General features: G+C 41.6%; 1 protein-coding gene and 1 long non-coding RNA gene across 3 annotated transcripts; one reads left to right on the top strand and one right to left on the bottom strand.

Moving 5' to 3' along the window:
* Positions 1-990: 990 nt before the first annotated feature.
* Positions 991-3,228, bottom strand: LOC144987222 (uncharacterized). Its single transcript, XR_013651099.1, has 3 exons — positions 3,099-3,228; positions 2,929-3,009; positions 991-1,122 (listed from the first exon to the last, which is right to left on the bottom strand). It is a non-coding gene; the product is annotated as an uncharacterized LOC144987222 (long non-coding RNA).
* On the top strand, positions 2,838-22,644 carry si:cabz01007807.1 (uncharacterized). Of its 2 annotated transcripts, XM_011487683.4 has the most exons (32): positions 2,838-3,084; positions 3,167-3,217; positions 3,741-3,803; positions 4,102-4,152; positions 6,087-6,122; positions 6,193-6,237; positions 6,312-7,388; positions 7,475-7,576; positions 7,667-7,753; positions 8,362-8,424; positions 8,604-8,663; positions 8,752-8,787; positions 9,365-9,421; positions 9,502-9,549; positions 9,623-9,796; positions 9,881-9,979; positions 10,084-10,125; positions 11,037-11,102; positions 11,204-11,266; positions 13,228-13,281; positions 13,428-13,484; positions 15,197-15,265; positions 15,338-15,430; positions 15,975-16,067; positions 16,155-16,211; positions 16,286-16,330; positions 16,417-16,491; positions 16,881-16,952; positions 18,571-18,610; positions 18,694-18,751; positions 21,104-21,449; positions 21,521-22,644. In XM_011487683.4, the coding sequence occupies exons 1-32, from the start codon at positions 3,064-3,066 to the stop codon at positions 21,923-21,925; spliced, it is 3,705 nt and encodes a 1,234-aa protein (XP_011485985.1). In that variant the 5' UTR covers positions 2,838-3,063; the 3' UTR covers positions 21,926-22,644. The 2 variants fall into 2 exon arrangements, with proteins under 2 accessions (XP_011485985.1, XP_011485986.1); XM_011487684.4 differs by lacking the exon at positions 13,428-13,484.
* The last annotated feature ends 2,632 nt before the right edge of the window (positions 22,645-25,276 follow it).

Genomic DNA, 25,276 nt, shown 5'->3' with positions numbered 1-25,276 from the left:
TATCAAACAATTTACCGAAGTTTTGCTTTGCGTTTAAAACGTCTGCAATCTGGAGAAACGCCAGAGCACACAGGTCTAGCATAGTTTATGTCAGCAGCAGTGAAATAAACATTACTGTTACAGGAGAACCTCAGCCGAAAAATGTCGACATTTAATTTTGTATATACATTTTCTTAAACCTGCTGAATCCCTTTTGGGGTCATCGGGTTGCTGGAGCCTGTCTGAGCTACTGTCAGGTGAAGGTGGGGTACAATCTGTCGCAGGGCCACACACACATGCATTCACACACCTAGGGACAATTTAGAGACACCAACTAACCTATGCAGCATGTTTTTGGACTGCGGGAGGAAGCCACAGCCCCTGAAGGATACCCACAGATGCACAAGGAAAACTCTATACAGAGAGGACCCAGCTGGGATTTGAACCAGAGCCTTCTTGCTGTGAGGTCCGAGTTCTCTTCAGCCACAATGGTTGGAGTTAAAGAGCCTTGTGTGGCTCTGGAACCTCAGCTTGTAGATCTCTGCTCTAGTTTATCTTCTCATAGGTGGGAAACCATGCAACACAATTTATTCAATTAAGTCCATTTATTTAAAAAAAAAACAATTAAAAAAAATGTACAAACATTTTGACACAGTACCAAATTTCAAACTTTCTTTTTGGTTCAGACTTCAAAAAAATGTAAAACATGTCTGTGACAAAGAAATCTTTGAACCTGCATGGAAGCAGAGGATTCATTATGGCGCCCCCTGCTTAGATAAAAGCTTGAGATACAATGTAAAAGTTTCCTCTGGCAACATTTTGTTTTGTATTTATAGTTCAGTTTTTTTACAATGTGTCATCTGTGTGCAAATATGGCAAACACACATATTTCTCCCATTATATATGTGAAATGCGCAGTCACGTGTTGAAATTCCTTCACTGCTGAGTTTACGCAGTGAAGTGACTGAAGCCAAAAGGCGACCATCATCATCATCATCATCAGAGGGACTTCTGCATTCTCCAACATCACTATGACACTGCAGGATTTGGAAAATCACATTCATTTATCACTGTTCAGATAACTTTCACCTGGACAGGACTGGGATGTTTTCTGGTGTGTCACCGCGTGGATCTTTGTTCAAGCTGTGTGACAAAAAAAAGAGAAACAAAGATGAATCACTCTGATGCAGCGTCTCCATCTTTCTGTAGTACACACCTGATGTAGTTATGCAACTAGTTCATCTGGTCAGTCTTCCAGACGATTCATTTCTATTCACACTATTTGGTTCATTTCATAAGTGACAGACAGAGAAATATGTAGAGAAACCGTCAAAAGAACAAAGCAAGGATTTCAGACTGGAGTTATGAAAGACTCTAACAGAAAACTGCACTTACAACAAAAACTAAATATTTGAATACAGCATTATTTTAAAAAATGAGAATGTGTGTGTGAATGGGTCTGTCGCTCAGTGACTGTAAAGCGCTTTGGGCCTTCGAAAAAGATGGAAAAGGGCTTTATAAGAAGTACACGCCATTTACCAAAATATTTGACAATCTTTTAAATCTTATAAGACTTTAGGGAAACACGACCACCGCCATCACCACCTAACAGCCCGGTTCTGCAGGATAAGACAACCGGTCTGTCTGCATACAGATGACTGGAATGCACCCGCTACACCTGTACTTCAAGCTGAGGTGGTGACAGCAAAACCGGAAACACACCTACCTTCAAAATAAAAGGACTAAAACTGATTATTTGAAACCAAAAGAAAGACCAGACAAATTTTACTTTATTTAGCCAAGTGTTCATTATGTCGACGTTTTATTTGGAGGCAGACAAGCAACTTGATTTATTAAAATACAAAAAATAAAAAGTAATTAGTTGAGCTAAAAAAAACAACAGTAATTTATTTCAATTTAGAAGGAGCAGCTTAGTTGCCTGGGTGCAGGACAGTCACATAGGATATCTGGGTTCGCCTGTCTGGGGCACAACGAACCATAAAATCCACTGTGGGTCTCCGGGCAAGACCCCCCCCCCCCCCCCCCCGCCCACCACCACCACCACCACCACTGCCCTTCTGGGTCCCCCCATGCCCTGAAAACACAGGCTTGTGTCAGGAATTGCATCCAGCATTAAACTCTACCAAACCATGTGTGGCTGAGGTAACTCCTGACAGCTTGTTGTCATTATTCTGTCTGGTTCACATATGAACCAGAGCAAACATGGACTATGAGCACAAAATGTAAACGGGGGACATTCAATGACAGGGTGTTTAAACACAGATTTGGTGAGGTGAAAATGTGTTAAAGCAAACCAATCGACCTGCATTATTATTATTATTTTTTTTTTTTACAATGGGATACTTCTCATTTCAACATGTTTGAAATGGCTTACAGCCTAATTTAGCCAACCAAGAAATCGTACACACGGTTCTAAGACAGTGCTGGTCTCCAATTATTATTGATTTTATTACAGGAGCCTGTGGGCCGGTAAAGATTTAAATGTGGGGCACATGCTGGACTTTGGACATGCCTCACCAATGAGAAAGACCAAGCAGAGAGCTGGAGGAGATCTGCAGCCTGACTGATAATTAAACAGAGTCACTCTATTTAGATTAAATCCATGTACACATTAAAGGGGGCTGATTACCCCCCCCCCCACACACACACACACACACACACTCACACACACACACACATCCTGCCTCCCGCAAAACAGGCAGACAGCGCTGCCCCCAATTAACCAAATGAGAGACAAAGTTCAAGAAATATTATTCTGTATTATTACTTTTTTGAAATAATTGGTGTGTGGGTTTGTAGTCAGTTTACATAAATTGCCTTTCTTGTCCAGGACATGCGCAAAGCATCACCGCTCTTAACTGTTTTAAAAGGACAAGGCCTTTATTTTGGAAGGGTCATGGGCGGAAATGAACATGAAGGCGTCTTTACCTTGACATGTGAAAACCGCAGCTGGGTAATTAGAAACTGTGCACCTCCCAAACGCGCGCTGATGGTTCCAACCTGCGCACTCTGAAAGATAATCTGGATTATTTTCACAAAAGGGAATTTAAAATCGGATCCGATATGAAGGGAGAGGAGGCTGAGGTGAGTCCTGAGACCTTCATTCCCGGGTCAGCTGAGGTCACACCTCCAGCACTGATGATCTGTCTTGATTCAAATGTTTTAGGGAGACGTTGCGGCTGGACGCGTTGACGTGGGATCCGGAGAGAGGACACCCGTGAGTGTTTGCAATGTAATCTCGAAATTAATCCCAGCAGAAGAAACTGCTTATTTTTAACTGTTTCCCGCCCACTATGGATTTATTTCCTTCCAAAACGATCCAATAATTTGTGTGACAAACTTTTGAAATCTGGCAGCTCCTAACCAGCCTTCATTTTTTATTATAAAGGAAAAAGATAAAGTTAAAATTTAAAAAGTAGTTTATCATCCCCATCTTCTTAGATGATCACCTGTGGACAAACAGAAAAACAAGTTTGCAAATTAGGATTAAAATAATGTTGATTTATTGCCACAAAAATGAATCAGACAAAAATGTCTGGTATTCAGATGAGAAGGGTTACGTCTGACAATAACAAGGGAATCATTCAAGTCTACTGATTCTGCTAGTAACTCTGTTTTTTTCAAGTTTTAAGGTTTTAACCTTTCACATCCAGAGTGAAGGTTTTATGTATCAAATACAATGTTTGAAATAGTTTTCCCTTTCCATAACAGTCTGCCTCTTTCTGTCTTTCTGTTTCTAGAGTGTTATGAAACTGCAAAACATGCTTCTGAACGCTTCCCACAATCCCTTCCTGAAAGACGGGGTAAGTGAACTCACTCTGAAGACAAAGGGGCTTCTGCTCCTCTGGGTTCTTCCTACATGTGTTTTACCATTGTCTGCATACATTAAAAAAATGTATGGAGAGGAATTATGGGAAATGATGTCAGAATCACAAAACTTTATTGATCCAATTGTTTTTTTGTTTTTTTTAGGTTTCATTTTTGCCTTTTTTTTAAACCTTCCTGGATGTTCTCAAATGCACTTTATGTTTGTAATATGACATACCAGAATGAAAGGTTAACAGAGTTTAAGATTTTGCCTTGCATTCATCTCTTTCTCAGTTTCTGGACTCCAGATCACCAGACCTTGGTGAACCGTCTGCAAACCAACAGGTGAGCTAAAGTCTGTGTTCACATCTGGACAGGTGGAGCATATGGAGCCCATCTCCCCACCCCTGTGAGGGCTCTGGCCTTCTCAGTTTGCATATGTTCAGTCGGAGTCTTTCAGAGATAGTCCAGGTTTCTTAGTCAGCTGTGACCCACAAAGCTGAAAAGTGACTTGGATCAGGAACCTGAATCTGATCAACACCTTTTCTCCTCTCAGTGACTCTGTCATTCTTGTTAAACGAACCAGTTTTGAGCCCAAATTTCTCTGTGATCGTGCAACAGTAATGCATTTGTTTTGCGTGCAGTTGTTTGGTTTTAGGTCCACGGTCTGCGTTTTAGTTTGAAACCCCTTCAAGGTCCAGGGTCTTCTTGCCTTATGGAGCTTTGCCCCTGTCAGGGTTATCGTTCACGCTGTATTTGTCCTGTTCCATCTGCTTGTTGTGCTTTTGTCAGCACACCAGTTAAATTCCAAATGTTTTTTGTTTGAAACTTGTCTCTGCTCTGTCGGGGCAGCATTCTGGTCTCATGCACATACGAGCAGACTGGATCCGATTTTTCTCCGTTACAACGCAGAGCAGACAAATCATTCTCCGGACGTTTGAATATCAGGACCTTGCTTGCCGTGGGGTGGGCACAAACAGGAAGAACTGCAGTAAAAACTTTGTTTTCATTTCTGTGGACACAACATATGTGACAGGAACTAAAAACAGGACTTCCCACATTCCACCAGCAGGTGTTTTAATCTCACGGATGGGGAGTGTTCCCCTCAGCCAGCTTTTACTTTGAAACGCAGCAAAGAAACACGGCGTTTGTGATGACTCATGAAGGCCATTCACGGCTTTATTCAGAGTTTAGGTATGTCGGTTTTTCTGTGTGCGTATGCAGGTTTCCCGTGCGTGAGTAAGCGTCTGTCAAGCATGTGACGGCACTAAACGTCCATTCAGGCCGTGGTGGACAAGCAGGGAGGGGCTTTGTCTTCTTAGCATGTGTCTGCCACCTCCAGTTGGAAGAGGCCTGTGCAAAAGTGGTGCAAATCTTGCTCCAGGCCTTTTCTTTTACGGCTCTATTCTGATATCTAAAAGACTTAAAGTCATAAAAATCTGGCCAGGGTCAAAGCGGAAATATTCATTCCTCCTCCATGATTGATTTTCATTTAGTCGGCACTTTTGTGAATTAAAAAGGGCGCCATTCACGTCACTACCAAATCCAAGTCCCTGATGGCGTTTAACTTGCAACTTAGGCTCGATGGATTTTGTATGTAGAGCCTGAAAATTGTCTTAAAAAGTTCCTCCATTTGAATGCGAGAGTTGTGAACCTGGAAGCCGGAAACTTACATTTCCACACGTTTACATAGACTTTACATTAGAAGTGCTCTCAGGTCTGTACCTCCTCCAGTTGGAAAAGATAAGAATGACATTGAATGGTTCATCTGGTAAATTTGAAAAAAGTTGGCGTCCATTATTCCAAACGGTGCAGCAAGAACAGCAATTCTACACTCCATTCCAGACTAAATCACTTATGGGGGCTCCCTTTTGTCTGATTTTTATCGCATGGATATGGTTAGTTTTTGCTTATTTTAATCTACTCTTCTGAGAAATCTGGGCACGTGTTAAGTTACAATTTTTGAAACTTATTATATTTTCTAAAGCTTTAATAGAGAGGGTTGGTGCAGTTTTATGTTGTTTTTGTTTGTTCGGTTTTTTGTTGTTTTATTTAATTTGAAAAAAAAAGTGCCAAAGTACCTTTATTTCAACTGGTATCTGTCATTTGATGGCGATTTTGTACATTTTCTGCGTACAATAAATAAAGTTTAAAAAAAAAAAGCGGAGGGCGGTGTGAAGCATTTTTGCCTTCAGTTTCTTCTGAGGTGCTTTAAGGTGGTCTGATGGAGTTAGTCAGGTACTTAAGGTTGTAATGTTCCTGGTATCTGTGTCTTCCAGAATAAAGGACAGGAGGGTCGTCATCTCTGGCCTCAGGTGCGTACTTGGACTTTGATCTTTTTGTTGTATAAGTTTTCTTTGCTTCACTTTCCTCTCTGTCTGTCAGAACGGAGTCTCGGCTAGAAGCAATCCGTTCTACACGTATTACCTGGTACGTTGAGAGTACACACATCAAATTGAAGGTATATTTAGCTTTTATTGATCCTTTTTTTCTTCTTCTTTTAGGAATCGAGCAGTCAAAGTCCTCTGGAGGAGACGAACAAGAGGAAAATGTCAGGAAGCACCAACCCTGACAAAAACCTTTTTGTTCGTCCTCCTGAACAGCAGAGCTCTACTCTGGACCTTTCCTCTAAAATGAAGACCCTACCAAACGGGGTGAAGCTTCCAGGATCCTTCACCAGCTCTCAAACCTTTAGTCAGGAGGACCACACTTTCCCACCAAGTTCTTTGGGGAGCAACACTGATGCCACAGATGCTTTTCTTGATGGAATTTTAAAATCATCCGAATTTTCAAGCCCAAATGCAGCTCTGACCCAGAATTTGTCCAATTCCTGGGATGTGGACATCTCAGACGTTGTCAGAAATAAAGATCATGGTCCTTCCCGTGCTTTGAAAACAAACAATTTAATCCAGACAGGGCGACACAATCAGGACAACTTGTTTGAACCTCCCCAAGCCTTTAAGGACCCTTTTGAGTCTCCTTTGAACACAGGACACGATCTGCTCCAGTCTCCTCAAGCTGCTCCAGTAAACCCATTTTCCAGCTCAGCCGCTTCAAAGGACGATGGATTTCAATCAGCTCCAAGTGACGATCTTTTTCAGGTCAAGGTCATCCAGACTAAGGAGCAGCAGCTGTTGAGGTCGACTTTGAAAGGAAACGTCGACCTGTTTCCATCTACATCCACAAATCCAGACGATGTTTTTCCAAGTCCGCTTTCAAGGAACTTGTTCCACGACTTTAGCTTAGACGATCCATTTGACCGCACACCATCCGAACCAGACAGTCTTCGGAGGGATGCTCTGGATGATATCTTTCTGCCATACTCGTCTAGAGATGAGAACAGGAGCACGTGTGACGCTACCTCGAATGAAACCCCTTCACCTTCAACCCACGGTCTAACAAATGTACCACCATTTCTGCTTAAGAAAGTGCCTCCTCCAATCCAGCCAAAACCCGTCCAGAAGCCAGCAGAGATCGTCTTAACCACTCCTCAGGGAAGCAAACTTGATGTGCTCCAGCCGTCACCCCTGATTCTGGCCAGGAGTCTGACACCCAGCCCCACCCCACCTGAAATGACTCATGTATGTAACGGGTGGGCATTACTGCAATCCCTTTGTACTGTGTTAATAAAGTTTGAGATTTATTTGTGACCTTCTCAAATCTGCAGGTGTCAACCATCAAACGTCCACCCATACCACTCCCCCGGTCCAAACCTCCCAGGCCAGAAAAACCACCACAACTAGACAAACTCCCATCGCCAATGACCTTTGTGAGTTCAGAACGCTTTTGCTCCTAGTCTTCATCACTTCCCCTTCTGACTGGCTGTGTGAGGCTCTTAAATGCTCACTTGAACTTTCAGGTCAACTCAGAACCAGAAGCACCAACACAGCTCATCAGAAGGGCCTTCAAGTCTGTTCGAAAACCAAGCTTTGCTCGCAAAACTCCGGTAAGTTTCAGAACTGTGAAGAGAGTGTGAGCTGCCTCTGTTGGAGGGGGCTGGGGGGCAGGTTTACCTGTCCAGCATCTTTCACTGTACATTCAAGAGCTTTACAGGAGCGTAAGAAACGGGAACCACCAGATCTATGGTAGAGCGTCCACCCTGCGATGGTGGGTTTAATCCACTGTTGGGTCATACCAACAAGTCTTAAAGTGGAAAAAATAAACAGATCATGTTATCAAAAATGTGAAAGATCAAAGACGGCACCAAACCAATAGTACCTGAAAACATCATGGTTCAAATTTGTACCTAAGGTAGGGCACTTTTGAGCTACCTGATGTTCCTTCTTCTGATGCTTGACCCAAAGTTCTTACAGTTTCCTAAAGATCTCGGTCTTCATGAACTACCAGGAGATCTGATCCTTTCTTAGGGCCCACACCACTGAATGGCTGGCAAACCTACACATTTAGATCATATCAGTGTCAAAATGTGAAACTAAGGGTGCTGTGCTCGGTTCTTCTAGTTCTGGTTCAAACTCTGGCAGCAGTGTTATATATAATTACATATCTTTAATGTACCCCGAATCTCCAAATAAGATCTTCTGTTTCCTTTCACAGGAGAGAAAACCGTTGGATCCTAACGACTTCGTGGTGTTAGATGACATCCTGTTGATTGGCGAAGTGGGTGCTAACCATAACAATCATGCAGAACTGCTTGCATGTCTGTGTTTAGTATTTTAACGATGAATACCGACATGCAAGGAAAAAAACTCTGAATGTTTAAAGACTGTAGTAAAAACATTAATAACATTGCTTGTTTTTTTGTGTTTTTTGGATTAAAACTTTGATTTTAAAAACAGGAAAAGTGTGTGGAAGACTGGCCTGAGGACTCTCCAGAACTTGATCCTGAATGGAAACCAGTACGATAAAACTCCTAGTTATTTTTAATTTACCTGTATTACCCTGTTAAAGAGTGTTGACATGTTCTAATGTTTTTATCCCATATAGTCTGGAAAACTGAAACTTCGAAGAGATACACTGAGGGTAAGATTGTTACCGTTTCAACTCAGGTTGATGTGTCAAGCTACGTTCACATCGCCCTCGGCAACGTGCATTCAAGCACCAATTCAAATGAAAGTCCTATGTAAATGTGTGTAGATGTGCGATTTGTTTGTTCAAAACTCTCACGTTCGTGTGTTGCTACACAAGTTTCTTCGACTGCTTTTGTGCTCTACGTGAAAAACACATGGCCATTAAACGCACATTGCAAGCTAGACCAGGTCAAACTTTGACCTATAAGGGACTTGGATAGTTGTGACATGTTGGATGGTGTCCCTTTTATTTCACATAAGCGCTAACTGTTTGAAAATTAGTCATGGATGAGAAATTACCATTTGAGGTTTGTCCCCAGCTGGAATGATATCACTCCAAGTCTTTCTTACATCCGAATAGAGCTGGTAGACATGGGCTAGTAAACAATAGAAAAAGAAGCCCCTCCCTGCTTGTCCAGTGTGAACACTATGGGCTGAATGCGCGTTCAAGAATGCGTGTTCTTGAACGGCTGTGGTGAACGTAGCTTCCCGCAGACAGAAGTAGCTGAAGCCGTAAACCTTTGTTACAGATGGAGCGGAATGTGAATGGAGATGAAGACCAGGACCAAGCAGAAGATCACATGGAGGTACGCCTCTCTCCCTTCACCTTCACTACAAGCTGTACTGTGTACTTCAGCTTCACCTTTGCCCCAAATGTTTGTTTCAGAAAAAAGACAAGGCCAGGATGTCTGTGTTGTCCAAGAGAGGCTCAAAGGTGAGTGCCAACTTGCCTGATCCCCACTTCTTCCAGGTCTCTGTCTAAAGGTGCCACTGACTTCAACTTTCAGGAGAAGATAGTCTTCAAAGGGGAGAGGAAGAGCAGCACTTTGCAACGAAAATACTCCAGGGTAACGGAACCAGAGCCACGTACACAAAAGCAGGAGTTTCAAGCTTATTCTACAGACCAGCAAACATCTGGAGAACAGAATCAGGAAGACGACTCCAGTAGCATGGACTACAGAGTATGTTTGTTTTTTTCCTTTGACATTGTTTCACTTTTCATGGAAAGTATCAGGAAGGTTCTGTCTTTTATTTATTTTTTTTAGAAAAAAAATCCCAAAAGCAAAGTCAGCCACCTGTTTCGAAGAGCGTCTTCTGCAGCGGTCATGTCAGAGGGAAAACAGTGGGATGGACAAGAATTTAAGGCAAGTTATGGGACTTTGTGGGTCAATCTGCTTATATGAAACGGAACATTGAGATTTACCATTTGATTTTGTCTGTTTTATTTGTTTTGTTTTTTGTCTTAAAGGACCTAAAAAAGAGAGACACAATCACACGACGGTGGTCAGAGGTAAATAAAGTGTCAACGGTCAAGAATTTCTCCGAATAAATCTGATTCCACTTTTTTTTTTTCTTGAGGTCTTCATTACCCAAGTTGACGCTTTCCACACTTCTATATTATTAAAAGTGTAAGATAAAAGAAAAGCAAAGTCATAAATAGTTTAAAGCACTTGGAAAGTTGCAGGCAAGCGGCTCAGGGCCTAAGAGACAAAAGGGCAGACGGGGCGAGGGCAAAAGGGCAGACGGGGCAAGGGCAAAAGGGCAGACGGGGCAAGGGCTAATGGGCAGACGGGGCAAGGGCAAAAGGGCAGACGGGGCAAGGGCTAATGGGCAGACGGGGCGAGGGCAAAAGGGCAGACGGGGCAAGGGCTAATGGGCAGACGGGGCGAGGGCTAATGGGCAGACGGGTCCTTGACCTGCCTGACGCCTCTCTTTCAAGCTCATACCTGTAATATTTGCAGGGTTTGTCTTTGGGAATTGGTAAGATAATTCGATTTAAAAGGGAAAATAGCTCTGCATTATATCACAACCAATGCACAAATGGATGGACAGTTTTGACTTCAGTTTTGTTTTGATGTTTGGTACTTTTTTTTTTACTCCCTGCTTTTCTCTCTTTTTTTCAGTTCAGTTTCTGTACCTGATTATGCTCAGACATTGTGTAAATAAGAAGCAATGTGGTTTAATTAGATGAACAAAGCTGGATCTAATTCTTTTGCTAAGAATAAATCAAGTCTTATTTTTTTGAACCTAAGTTTTCTTTCTTTTTCTGAAATTCTCGATCGTCCTCATGTTAAAGCTATTTAGCTCCTTTCTGTGTCCTGGATCAGTGTCGTTGCAAATAAAAAATGTCAGAGCAAAGTTCATAGAAGTTCCCATATTTGAATCTCTAACAAGCAGACTGGTTTGAATGTTTGTTTGCAGGGGAAAATGTTGGAAGCAAGCTCTGGTGAAGAAGAGGAAGAAGAAGGCAGCGCCCAGCATGGGGAGGTCCGCACCCACTTTTGTCATTCTCATGTTAAGCATGATTTAATGTGATTCCAAACTTTGTGGAAACGGAATATTTTTGTGAGTTATTGTTCTCTCTGCAGAGAAAAAAAAGGTTGAAAATCAAGTTCATACCCCAGAGAGGATACGCCATCTCCCTGGAAAAGGTGTTGAACTCTTTTTGCTGTTACTGTGCAGTTGTTGTGTTATAGTTGTGCTTTCAAACACAAATCTTTGTGTCATGGTTCAGATGGCAGACAACCGTTTTGTCTTCAGGACCTCAAACTTTCATTTTTGATATAGCTTATGGCTCAGAATGACGGGGTTGACTCTGAGCCATGACATCCGTTTAGCTGCTGAAAGGCTTAAACTGCTGGGGTCCATTTAGGAAAATTTATAGACAGACTTTAAACCACTCCCATCACTCCTCATGGAAGGAGAGGACAAGGAAAATGGTTATATTTAGTATGGTAGAGTTTTCATGGAAGATATAAAGTCCCACTCTGATCATCCTTTGATGTTTTTAGGCAAAATCTACAAACCTCTGTCGTTTTCTGGGACAACATTTCTCCAGAGCGGCAGGAGTTCATTAGAAATCCACCTCTGAGTTTTGGGTGGGACTTTTAGTGTGGATTAATCCTGCACCATTTCCCATCGTCCTTTGTTACATCATCCCTTTGTTTGCACTCCCAAAAGCTTGGAGCCCCTCACACCCCCAACCTAACATTATTGTTGCAAAAAAAATTGCGAGCAATACTGGAATTATCCAGCATGCAGTGTTGGACCAGATTTCAGCTCGTCAACAAGCGCATGTTTGCAGGAGCTTGTGGCTGCGGTAGCTACCAGCAAGCTTTTTCCATGCAATGGCATATTTTTGTGAAACAATTATTAGAATAAAAAAAACCCCAGCAGAAATACAATTTAAAGCTTGATTTTCTTTATTTTCTCCATCAGAAAAATGCCACAAGAACATGTTAAAAACACCTAGAACATGACTTTCATCAGAGTGCCACTTTAAGCACAAGTCCAACTTCCTCTATCTGCCTCCCGCCTGACCACCAACTCAAAATACGACTACACCTGTAGTTGCTAAATCCTTTTTGGTTAAGCTGAGGGGATGGTGACCTGGTTCCCTACTGGGGCAACAACTACTGTACTCCTTTTCTTCCAAAACAGATGCACCAGAGATTTTGGAATCATCTTCTTCCTCTATGATCACTTCTGTTACTAGCCTTATTGTTTGTATTAAAATAGATGTTCCTGTGTTTTTTTCTTTATGTCTGTCTCCTTCCTGTCCTCTAAGATCCCAACTGATCACACAGATGCCCACCCTCCTTTTCTCTGACTCTAGATCTGCTGGATGTTTCTTCCTAATCTAAGTTTTAAGGGAGCTTTCTTCACTAGTGTCACAGTTTCAGGGATTACACTGAAAACCTTCTCCATGTACTCTGTTGATCATTGATGGACAATTAAAACAATCTCTCTGCATTGAAATCATGTGGACAGACCTGCATTATAACAAAACGGAAAAAAAAGTCCTCAAAACAAGTTGAAATATATAGAATACAATTTTTTTTTCTCCTTGTTCCGTGTAAAAAAAAAATCTGCCAAGTAGGATTTGTCTTGGTAAGATTTATTTTGAAATAAGTTGTGATGTCCTTCCCTTTAAATACAAAATGTAATCATGAAGTTAGCCACACACACTTATCGGTATTTATTTTCTAGAATAAGTGTGCATGCTAAAAATTTTATCTCTAAAGTGGGTACATTTTTATACATAGATGTGCCAATACTTCCCCTGAAATGTCCCATTTTAAGGGCTACAATAGTCCAACTATCCTTATTCAATAAAGATAGGAACTACATGTTTTAAGATTGTCAAAAATATATGTAAATTATGAGTCAGACCAGTTTTTTTAAGACATGGAGCTTCAAATAATGTTTTCTAGATCAAATAAAAGGGCTTTCAAAATGTACAGTCTGAATTACATCTTACAGAAAGGTGACCAATATGTTAGTTTTGCCTTTATATTAAGTGAAAAAATGTATTTAAACCACAAACTTGACAAAATGACTTGGTGACATTTAGCATTTTTCATCACTGACTGTGCTTTTCTCTTTTTTTCAGCTGAGCAGCGAATCCAAAGGAGCTCAAGGATTCACGCCTCGAAAAAACTCAAAGGTATTTATGAATGAGTCTGTAGCCGCGGTTACGTGTGCAAAATACCTTGATCGGATAACACGTCTGCTGACTTGTTCAGATTAGATTAGATCAGATCAGATCTGATGTCTGAGATCAAATGAATGTTTTTGTTTTTTTTGTCTCAGGAACAATTTGAAGACTTACGACACTCGAATAATAACACGCCTGATGGGATTGGGCAGGTATTGCAAACTTTCTCCAGCTTTAGCTCATACAAATTGGGTTTGGAATAACCTGGGCTTAAGAACATTTTTTAAGGGCTGATTTCTAAAGTTCCTTCTTCTAGAGAGAGAATATTTTGAAATGCTGAATATCATCTTCTGAACACATTTAGAGGACAGAAACCTGGTGGAGAAAGACATGTCTGTGTTTCTGTATATACGGTCATATCTGCGTTTGTGTAAAGACCCACTCCAATCATCTTCTTAACTATTGTAAAAGTGTCCCAGTGGTCTTTCAATGATGATTATGCTGTTTCTAGCCCCAAAAAACAAAACAGAACACGTCATTTTCCAGGACAGTTTCTGCAGAGGGGCAGAAGTCCATTAGAAATTCACCTCTGAGTTATGGGCAGGACTGTTGATGTGGAGTAAGCCTCCGCTTATTTCCCATGATCCCTTTGTTTGCACTCTACCACTAGCTTAGAGCTCTTTACATGCCCAACCTAACATTACCGGTACAGCAAAAATAGAGAGCAAGATCAGAGCGATCCAGCCGAACAATTCTGATCCTGAGTTTAAATCCTTTCATGCATGTTCTGCATCATGAGAAAAATGCCACAAGAACATGTTAAAACACCAAAGATATTTGTCAACATGGAATAAATAAAGATGTTGGCGCTTTACAGAGAAGTGAAGACAGGCGAAAACTGACTGAAATAAATATCTGAATTGGATCCAAAAATAGATTACGGATTTGATGGAATATAAAAACAGAAGTGCATGCCTCACTTCTATATATTTTTGGTTAAGCGAGTTCCTCCAGTGTTTTGTGCTGAAGAAGCCCACTGCATATTGAACCCCATCAGTGACGTGACCAGAAGAGCCGCGAGTTATTACCCAAAAGTTGTTTTTAAGACAACAAATAATATACTTGAGAGATGAAAAAAAAATCACGAATAAGAAATTACAGGTAATTGGTATTGAATATTTTACGCAAAAAGTAATCGAAGTGTGGAAACCATTACTATCCAGAAGTTCAGCATCTGTAGTCTGCATCAGAAACACTTGATTCATGACTGGGCTGAGGAGGCTGGGGATGGGTTTGGCATAGTTTTGGAAACCAGGTCTCCTGTTTTCTTAACGTTCAGGATGTCCTTTTGCTATAGTGAAGGTGTGGAAACCCTTAAGCCGGTTTCTATAGTAACCAGTTTGCTAGGGACACGTATTTGCTGAATCAGGTATGATGAGGCAGAGAAACCTGTAAATCTGCTGCTTCTGAACTTGTTTGAAATGGCCTTAAGCAGCTTTTGAAGCTGCAGGAAGTTTCTGGAATTTGACCCATTTTCTTTTTATTTTATTTTTGTCGATCAGATTTGATGCCAGGAAAAGTCCTTTCAGGAGTTTCTGTATTGATTCTGGGTTTGATTCTAATGGAGCACAGACTTTTCTGCAACTTTTACCGTTTCCTGCAAAGTCCAACTCGCTTCGGTTTTAAATTTCCTTTCCAAAAATGTTTAAACTTTATGATGAAAAGCCATTTTCTAATGAGGAATAATTTTGACAGACTAATAGGGGGAATTTGCATGTATGGCATTTTTTGCTACAATGAAAATACAAAACTCTTTTTTTTTTTATTTACCACAAAAAAATTATAGTTCACCACAAAATATACAATAGCAAAATCAACAAATAAAAAGAAATGTATATATTTTTTATTATGTATGTTTGATCAGGCTGCCGCCATGGACCCTGAAGACCTACAGAGACGAGGATCTCCTGGACCTGATGCTTCCTACAAACCTGTAATTTTTGCCTTTTTTTTAAAACCAGCTGTGGTTCTGCTGAGAACTGAATGTTTGCCTTTTCATGATCAGAAAAAGAACCCGAAGAGTCGGCGGAGTTCAAAGGTGAACACAGAAGACTCGGCAGAGGATGAGGAAGTAGACGGACAAGACAAATCCAAAACTGTAATTCTTTTTTTCTTTGTCATATTTGACTTTAACCATTTCTAAAACTGTCACAGAACGGCAGAGTTTCATATCTATATATCTCTGACCATCTCACCGTTACAATGCTGTTGCTGTTAGAATGACCCTCAGACTGCTGAACATTTGAAAAATGATCCCAAAGTAGGGTCAGCTTTACTGCAACGAGATGTGGCCTTCGCAAATATATACTAAAGGACAAAAATGAAGTAGGGAAAAGCTGCTTATGTACAGGTGGATCACCATGGCTATTACTATGTTATTGTATATTATGCTAAAATGACTTTTTTAAAGCGAACATCTACTTCAGTGGTGTTGCTATGACGTTTGCATCACTAGAAAAAAATGCAGGAAATATTACAAACTGAAACAGTAACTCGACCCATGTGACCGAGTCAGGGAAAATGTGCTTTAAGGGAAATTCTTTTACAAGTTAAATTTACAGACCTATGGTACCACCCACCTCAGTCTCTGACACACATACCCTGACCTTCGCCTTTTTCCTCCTCCTCTTCCTCTCCTGCAGAAACATTTCAAAGGGAAGCGTAAAAGCAAGACGACCAACACGGCGAGTGAATCCAGCGAGTGCAGCTCTCAGAGGTCCGAGCCGGCCTGTGCTGTGAGTTCAGGAACTGAAGGTGTCGTTGGAGAGTGTTTTTAAGGACTACAGACTCATCATCTGTGTGTTGTTTTTTCTTTTCTGCAGGAGGGGTTTGCTGAGGAAGACTTGCATGATGAAGAATACGATGACCTCTACAAACCGGTATGTGTGCCTTCATCTCTGGGCTGATTTCCTAGAAATGTGCAGTTTTTGAACCTATCTCTCTTTTCCATTAGAAAAAGCCTTCAAAGATGAAGGGCTACAAAAAAGGGAGGCGTAAGGTGAGTCTGAGAGCCTGCAGGGCTTCATTTTCTTGTAGCTGCTGTTTGACGGCAATCAAAAGAGAATGAAAGTCCTGTTTTTACAGAGTAAGTCCAAACATCAGCAGGGTAAGGATCTAGCAGGATCTGCAGGGAACCAGCACCTGTCGGAGGCTGCAAAGGTGAGCTGGAGATGCAAACATTCAGCAGATGTTTCAGTTACAAAGAACTGAGTTAAATCCTGCTTGTGCGCTCTCTTTTCCTGGAGTTTGACTTCAGAAGAGGACAGGACTCCTCTTCCCTACATTTTCCACAGACGCTACACTGCTTGTTCATCATCTGCCTTTATATCTGTGTTTCTCTGTTATGAAGCAAACGCCTGTAGCATTTCTCATCAGAGGATGTTTTCCTCTGACACGAGAATCCTTTTGAGCAGAAAGAATACGTGGTGTTTTCCAGAACAAAGGCGCCATTTTTTTCCCCTGTGAAATGATGCTGGACTGGTTCGGCTGCTGGGAGAAAACACTTCAAATGTTCCTGTTGTGTTTCTTTTTTATCCCTCACCCCTCAGGCCGAGTGGTTGGCTGCTCAGAGAGATGGTCGAACCATCGCTGGAGAGGATGAAGACGAGGACGAGGACGGGGTCAGTTTGTTTTTAGAAACATCGCTAGAACTTTAGTCAAATGAACCACTGTAAGTGAGCTTTGTGGCTGGTGAATCAGTTTTACTCGTCTTCCAATATATTTACCAACTACTGATTATGTTTCATATCTTATATCAGCATCTTTTTTATTAAACACAGCAGGTTCATAATAGACTAAGGAAGAATGTAAAATGTATGGATGACACAGAATTTGCACGCAGATGTAACATTTACTTGTAAATGAATACCATACTATGAGACAGTATCAGGGCCGCCATGAAAGACAAAAACAATAATATACGGGAATCAAGTTATAAAATTGTGAGAGAAAAAATTTGCAACTTTACAAGACTAAAGTTGTAAAATAGTCAATATTTTACAATAGTAAATGTATTATTTCACAAATTTATGAAGCAAAAGGCTGTTAACCAAAATAAAAAGAAACAAAGCAGAGTGAATTGACTTTGACTTAATATAAATAAAAGCACATTGAAAATAATTTGCATCACATTCATGGTCATCAGAAGATTCTTGACCCACAAGGAGTGGATTTACGGGGGATGCTCCATTTCGCCGTCGGCACTATGATACATGGACTCCTATGAGAAACTAAAGCCTTATAGCATCACCATATATGGCCACATTGATGGATTTAGTTGGGATGTAATGTGGATGGAGACTTACACAATCCAACTTTATTTTTGAAAAATTATGGCTTTGTCACTGCAACTTTTTTCTCATACTTTTATTAATTTTTTTTCTTTCACTGTGGCCCTAATACTTGGTTGTACCATACTCCTCTTCCTTGGACAAAAATCTCTGTGACTTTAGCGTAAAAGTCCTCCTTAGCATCTTTTAGTTTTAGCAGTATTGTGAAACTTCTATTAAACTTTGAAGCTTAAAGTCCATAAGCTCCAGATTTGGTCTTCACGTTTTGATTAAACATCCAATTTTGGAGCTGAAATCACACATCTACCATTTGTGCAGCCAGTCAGAGAAAAACATTAAATAAAGGACTTCTTTGAAACTTTTTATTGATTACCAAAAACCCACGTGAGCTCTCCTCATGAGTCAGCTACTGCCTGCCTCACCTTCTGTCTTTTCACTGCGGCTTTATCTCAGATCTGAACCCTTAATAAACAATAGACAAACGTGAAACATATTGCCTATTGAATGGAAAGTGAGGACCTAAATATAAAGGTTTACAATGTATACATATGTTTTAATAAAACCTAATGATATCAGCATATGCAAAGTCAGCTAAAAACATCCAATCAACCCAGTTTACATGGGATTGTGCAATCCAACATGAGTGTGCTGCTCCACCTTGCTGTAATTAAACAGGAAATACCCAAAACAAAAACAGATGATCCGCCTGATGATGAGCAGTTTATGAAAACTGCCCTTGAGGTCCTTGTCCAATCAGGCGTTCTGGACAATTTAGGCAATCTGTAAAAACAGTAGGAAAAAAAAGACAGAAAACCTCCCGCTTGAGCAGAAAAAGAAAACGGAATCAGAAAAAGTACAACAAAAACCCAACCTCAAATTGCGGCCTCAGCTGTAACACAGACGTGTGTATCTGGAGCTCTTCACAACGTTCTCATTCTTCTTCTTGTAGGACACGGACAGTTTGATGGAGTGGTGGTACACGGTGGAGAGTAAGTCTCCCTTGGATGAAGTCAGAGCTGGATGAATTTCCATTAAAGTATTGACGCGTTGGTTCCTCTGCTTTGTGTCTCAGAATGGGACGAGGTGCTCTCAGATGAAGAAGATGCAGCCGCCATAAAGGACGAGACAAAGTGAGTTCCTTTGTTTTCTCTCTGGCTTTGAGGGAGGTTTGGGGCGGAGCTGAAGATGTTTCAGTGGTGTCGCTCTGCTGGGATTATATTAGAATTTGCTGCTAATTTTAAAAAAAAAAACTGTGTTCTGATGGCCATTATGTCACTATCGGAAGTGTCTATTTTGAAGTATTTTGAAATTTGTTTCTTTTTCTAAAAAGTTTCAAACGTTTTTACCAAAACAGGATATTTCCATTTTACATAGGTTCTTACTCTGCCTGATTCAAACACAAAAATACCTTTCAAACTATGATGTTATTTCCTTCTTTTAAAAAATAACTGCCATCTTAAGGACAAACTACCTTTTAAGGCACACAATAAAATTGCTAATCTTCTTACATGCGTTATGTCCCCAAATTTTAGAGAATTTGATTTTTTTAAGAGTATATTTATAAATTCATAAAAACCAACTTTAGTTATGGCTCTAATTGCTCTTTTCTGAAGTTTAGATCAATACTTGTTATGGATAGATTTCCCCAAATTTTGCAACAATACTAGAAATATGAAAGATCTGTCCCATCAACATGAAGTTGTACATTGTCATTTGTTTCATCTGTTCCAAAATCCATAAAGTTTGTCTTCTTTTCATTTAGAAATAACTTGTTGATCTCAAAACATTGAAGGACATTTAACCAACTCCCATTCCATTTCTTACACGACTTGATTAACCTTTTGATCACAATATAAATTTGTATCTACAGAAATGACCTAAAATTTGTTTGATACATCAGCAATATCGTTTAAATTAAGTAAAAATGATTTCTAATTTACTGTTTTTACTTTTACACAAAGTATGAACATTTGAAGAAAAGAAAAAGGAATCGGAGAAAGTTAAATGGCGTTTACTTAAATAGCACTTTCTACCTTCCTCGAAGGCCCAAAGCGCTTTACAGTCACAGAGTGACAGACCCATTCACACACACTGCTGCCAACCTTCCACCAGAAGTGGAGTTCAGTGTCTTGCACAAGGACACTTTGACACATGGGTGGGCAAGGTGGGAATTGAACCTGCAATATTACGTTTGGAGGTCAACCGCCCTATCACTGCACCACGGCCCCTAGAGAATTGTAAGAACTTATTAACTTCTTAAACACAGAATAATGGTTTCTGGATTCAAACTAATTCAGTTTGAAGCAAAGAGGTTGTTAGTTTGAATCGATAAAACCGCTTTTAAATGATTTCTTCACAGAAATCCACAGTGGGTGCAGGGATTTCACTTATCAAAGATGTGAACATTTGACATCTCTGTATGTCAGGCTAAGAGTCATGTTTGTAGAAAACGCTGACAGGATTGTGGAAGGAAGCTTCAACCAAAACAAGCCGATGCTTAAAACATGACGTAAACACGCTACAGAATACAGAAATATCCAGACAAGGAGCAGAAACCATCAACTGCAAGAGCTCCCAGCAGTCGTACAGAGATGTTCTCTAGAAATCGGTGAAAGTACGTTCTCCTACCTCGAGAGAGGGAGAACCAGGAGCAGCATCATTTATTAGTTTGGAGTTTGACTAAGTTTGACAAGAAAAGACACCAACATGAAGAACATTTGACAAAATCTACAGATAAAAGGATCTGTTAGAAGCCTGAAGGTAACATGTTCTCTACAAACAAAGCCAACAAATGGAATACAGGCAACAGCAGGAGGACCTAAGGTGGAGCCTTGGGGGACTCCAGAAAAGTCCTCTCAGAGAAAAAAAGGAGACATCCACAGAGGCCAATCAGTTAACCTAGATGTGTGATGAGAAATGATCAAAAGCTCTGACATCAGCCATAAAATGTATGGATTCAGCCGTTCTTCTCAAAGAACAACAAATCTCTTTAAAGGACAGCAGAAAGAGGGCCGAAAACCTGAGCTCTTCTCAAGCCTCGACATGTTATCTATAACATAAACCACATCAACCCAAACTAGTTATTTAGACGAGTAACCTCTAAGATTAAATCAAGAGTTTAAATTATTCATTCCCATCTAAAAATATATCAAATGTAATGCAAAGCAGAAAAATCTAAGTAAGCAACAGTTTAATAAATGTTGTCGTCAACAGAAATATATTTTTAGTTACATTATATGTCACAAAAACTCACAAAGTGCCCAAAATGTTTCAGGTTTGAAGACGCTCCATTATTGTTAAATCTACAGGTTAGAAACTGGTTTGCAAACAGAAACATTGATGAAACTAGGTCCAGAGTAAGTTTGACCTTAAATTTCTAATGAAAGTGGGAACATTGTGCTGCAACGGAGGCAGGTTCTGTTGGGTTCTGCCGCTCCTCTGAGCTCTGAACGGGTTCAGTCAACTGCTGCTTCGGCCCGCAGGTCCTTCACCATTCTGGCGGACAAGGTGGACCGCGGCCTCCGCGTCTTCAACAAAATATTCACGGAGCGAGCCGAGCTGCTCTGGCACTCCGTCATCATGCTCCACACGCTGGCGGACGACATCAGCGACTTTCACCACAAAGCCAAGATTGCCGGCATCACTGGGGGCACCACCACCGCCGTGGGGGGCATAGCGGCCATCGCGGGCTTGGCTCTGGCACCTTTTACCTTGGGGACCAGTCTGGTGATCACGGCTGTGGGGGCGGGAGTGGCAGCAGCCGGAGGAATCACCTCGGCGTCTGCAGCCATCTCGGACAACGTCAATAACACTAACGAGCGCAAGAAGGTGAGACGAGGAGCCCTCTGCTTAACACCTCCTGTCTGCAGCGCTGACCACGAATGTCTGTCTGCCTTCAGATGGAGGTCCTGCTGAAGGAGTACGAGGACCAGCTGGAAGACATCGCCAACATCATTCATTTTGTCAATCAGGGCTTGTACAGACTGCGCGGCCACCCCTTCCTCAGGTCGGGCACGCAGCATTACTCACAGGAGTGGGAGATCCGCAGGGCTGTGCAGATGATCAGCATGGTGGACTCGCCTGTGATGAAGGCCACAGATGTGGTGGACAAGGCGGTCTCCTCGCTGCAGAGCCTTTTTAAGGGCATGGACAAGTACTTTGTCAAGGACAGCCGTGAGCTGAAGAAAGGCTGCAGGAAGGAGGTGGTGGGTCGCATCAGGGAGGTGGCCAGCGTGCTGAACGACAGCGTGGTGGACCTTAATGCCTTTAGGGAGGAGCTGCAGGAAGCCATTGGACTGGTATGAGCAGCAGCGCCCCCTGCTGGCCAGCACAACTTTGTGTTATCTGCTTTTTTTTTCTTTTTTTCCAAAACAAAATTTTTTGACAGATTTTTATTATCTTATGCTGTAAATAATTCCTGCTCAAGATTTACCTTCTGACTGTTAGTCTTTTTTGTTTCACTTTAAAAATCTGCAGCAACACAGGAGTTAATGTTCCTTTCTGTTTTCATGGAAATCACTTAGGGTGGAATTGTTTTTGCAACAATACAAACTTTAATTTTCTATATTTATGTGGATTTAGTTCAGATTTTCACCAGAATGGATTGCACGTGAGGTAAATGTTTCATATCAACGCCCTCTGAGTTTTTATGAGTTTTATCATTATTCAATTTTCATTTTAAAGAAATGTATTTCTGAAGTTGGCTGTTTGAATTTTCAGCATATTTTTGAGTGAAAAGGATTTATAATTTATTTTATTGTGTTGACAAGCTACATTTACTATTTCTATAAATCACCACAAACAGAGAGGACTATCTTCAGTGAAGCTTTCATGTCTTTTAACTGAAGTCCCTGCTCATAGAAATACCATCCATTCGTACAGATTACCTGTAAATACTCCAACTGCATGTGTTTAGAAGTGTTGGTTGCATGAGCGCTTTTTATTTTAAGGATTCATATCTGATGTATTTAAGTCATTTTAAGCTGAATAAAGGCCTCTGTCAAAACTTTGACTTTCCCTATGATCCCCAGAGTCTCCACTGTTTTTATTCTTTCAACACTTAAGGCCAGACTCTGAACATCTTTAGATATGTTGCAGGTGCATTCCTCGTGGTCTTTTCATCAGGAGTATGCCAAATTCAAAAAACCTGTCGTTTTCTGCAGAGCAGCAAGAGTTCATTAGAAATTCCCCCCTGACAGTCAGCATGGTGCAACCATGCCCCCCCCTTTCACCCTTCCCCTCGCCGTTTCTGAGAGATGGAGCAGAGAACTTTTGCCCTGCTGAGCGTATTTTCTGCGTCACAAATAAGGTATTTTTCAAAGGACATTCTTTCTTCTGTTCCAGATCTACAATGGCTTGAATATAGAAATGCTCAAAAATACAAATTTAAACTTAATTTTTTTTTTAAATATGTCCATAAAAATATGCCACAACAATATGTTAAAAATGACAAACAATTTTCATTGGGGCAGCTCTTTAAAGATTAAGGTAATTGTTTATTAAATTACGTGTCTCACAATTGTGGAAAACGAAACAACAAACATACCAGAAGTTCAATAAAAATAAACATACAGGAATAGCAGCAGACGTACCCCGCCTTTGCCCAACAGTAAACGTTACAAGCTCTGGTAAACCAGTGACCCTGCATGGCAGCATCAGAAAATGGATGGATGGATAGTAAGGAATAAAGCTAACTAAATGACAACATAAATCAGAAAAAAATGTTTTCAGATCCACTTCATGATTAGGATCTTAGGATCAAATGCAGGTTAAAGTTCATGCTCAGAGGTTTTCTATTTGGTTCAGATTTCAACCACTTCAACTTTTGACAACAGTTTTACTTCTCACTTTAAAGCAGAAAAGAACCAGGGCTCTCGCAGTGGCAGCACTTGGGGTCGGTGGCCTGTGTTTGCCCATGGGACAGGCTTCTTTCCTGGCTCCTCTCTCTTTGTGTGGGGTAGGGGGTGTGGGAGCAGCTTTCTTTGCGACAGGGCCCCAAGTCTGGGGGGACTTGAGCCCAACACTGGGAGAGGGCTGAGGTAACAGTTGGTTCACCGATCGAGGGTCAGTCTGGAAGCTGTCCCTGACCTATCCTCCTTCCTCATATCACCACATATTAGGGTGATATGGGTGGGTCAGCCTGCAATGCTCCTCAGGGGTGGAGTTACTTGGCAGCTGCCCCTCCTCCCATTGGTTGCTGCCTGGATTCGGACCCCTGCCCTTGGTTTTACATATAGGACCATCAGTTCCATAGTTGGGCTTCTTGGACATCACTGCCAGCAAGCAGGAGATGTCCTCTCAGTGCCCTACTCACCAATTTTAGCTGCACCCTTTAATATACTCCCTTTACGCCACAACAATATACACTTCAACACACACGTTACACACAGTAAAGTGGGACCCTACCCCTGGTTGGGGGAACCAGACCCTCAGCAGCTGTTGCCGTGTCCCTTGGGTGCTGGGTTCCTGGGTCCGGCGGCCCTCTCTCTCCACGGGGCGGAGAGAGATCCCTGAGTTCTCTGGCAAGACTATGAACCAGGGATCACCTTACATTTGAGACTGGGGTATGTCCGCGTCCCTGTGTTCCTGGTTCTGCTCCTTGCCCTTGTGCACTGGGTTTCTCCAAAATCCCAACAGTGGGTGAACCTGGTCGGGTAATATTTACATGCTTTTCGGGGACCCCTACTTCTCTTAGGCGTCTTCCTCCTGGGCGGGGGTGGGCGCCCTAACTTGCACTCTCCTGGACGTCTGGTTGCCTGGAGCATGGGGCAGGTCTCCCATCCAGGGGCCTGGCTAGTGGTAGTTGTGTGCTGCTAGTCCAGGGCTGGGAGTGCTCTTTGGGAATGGGGCCCCATCCTGGGCCCCCTGACGTGGCGGAGGAATATTTTTCTGACTGGGCTGGAGCTTGCATTCTCTGTGCTTCTGTGCCCCCCCGCTCTGCAGCGTTGGGGCCCCTGTGGCGGTCCTGCTGGCCCTGGTCTGGATGGCTGACGTGATTTCCCAGCAGGCGGATTGCCTCTATCTGCTATATTGTGCGTGTGTCGGGGGGGCTGGCTACCGCTGCTGCTTTGGCAGGGGGCTTGGTGTTGTGGTGACTGGACACTCTCCCTCTTTTTAGAGGTGTTAACATAAACACACACTAGAGCACAGGTGTCAGCTCAGTTTTGCACAAATACGGGTAGTATGCGTGACTGAATGAAAGGCTTTGCACGAGTGTTTGTATGCATCAGTATGTATGTAAGCTATAGTTGTATTGTGTATGTGTTGACATGTTTATCTGAGAGGACTTTTGGAGCCAACAGGAATGTTTCTAACATTTGGATGTGTGGGGACAGGCCTTTTGACAACAGGATAAGTAAAAAAAAACATTAAAAAATGTGGTCTTTCATGAAAAACATAAAGTCTGGATTACAGTTTAAATATCTATTTTTGTGGATAAAATGTTCCTAAAACCATCACTGAAGAAATGATTGAAGGTCGCGTTTATTGTAATTTTCAGCACCTTTTATTTTTGTTGCTCCTTTTGTTAAAAAAAAAGTAAAGAAAAAAAAAGATTGACAGACTAATATTTAGAGCATGCGCGCTCCAGCACAGTAATCCTCAATTTTAGGAGTTATCCAGCCCCGCCCTCTACAGGTGATTTTAGAGTCAAGCCA

The sequence above is a fragment of the Oryzias latipes genome, chromosome 18 (assembly GCF_053564925.1).
Source record: "Oryzias latipes strain Hd-rR chromosome 18, Olatipes_Hd-rR_3.1".
NCBI lineage: Eukaryota > Metazoa > Chordata > Actinopteri > Beloniformes > Adrianichthyidae > Oryzias > Oryzias latipes.
Note: the sequence above shows the minus strand (reverse complement) of the source record. Positions and strands in the feature narration are given on the sequence as shown.

Bases quoted from the DNA above. Each gene is read 5' to 3' on its own strand.
- si:cabz01007807.1 (XM_011487683.4), top strand. From the start codon at position 3,064: ATGAAGGGAGAGGAGGCTGAG. The intron at 4,153-6,086 runs GTGAGCTAAAGT...TGTGTCTTCCAG, and splicing joins AACCGTCTGCAAACCAACAG to AATAAAGGACAGGAGGGTCG. The intron at 9,980-10,083 runs GCAAGTTATGGG...TTTGTCTTAAAG, and splicing joins GGGATGGACAAGAATTTAAG to GACCTAAAAAAGAGAGACAC.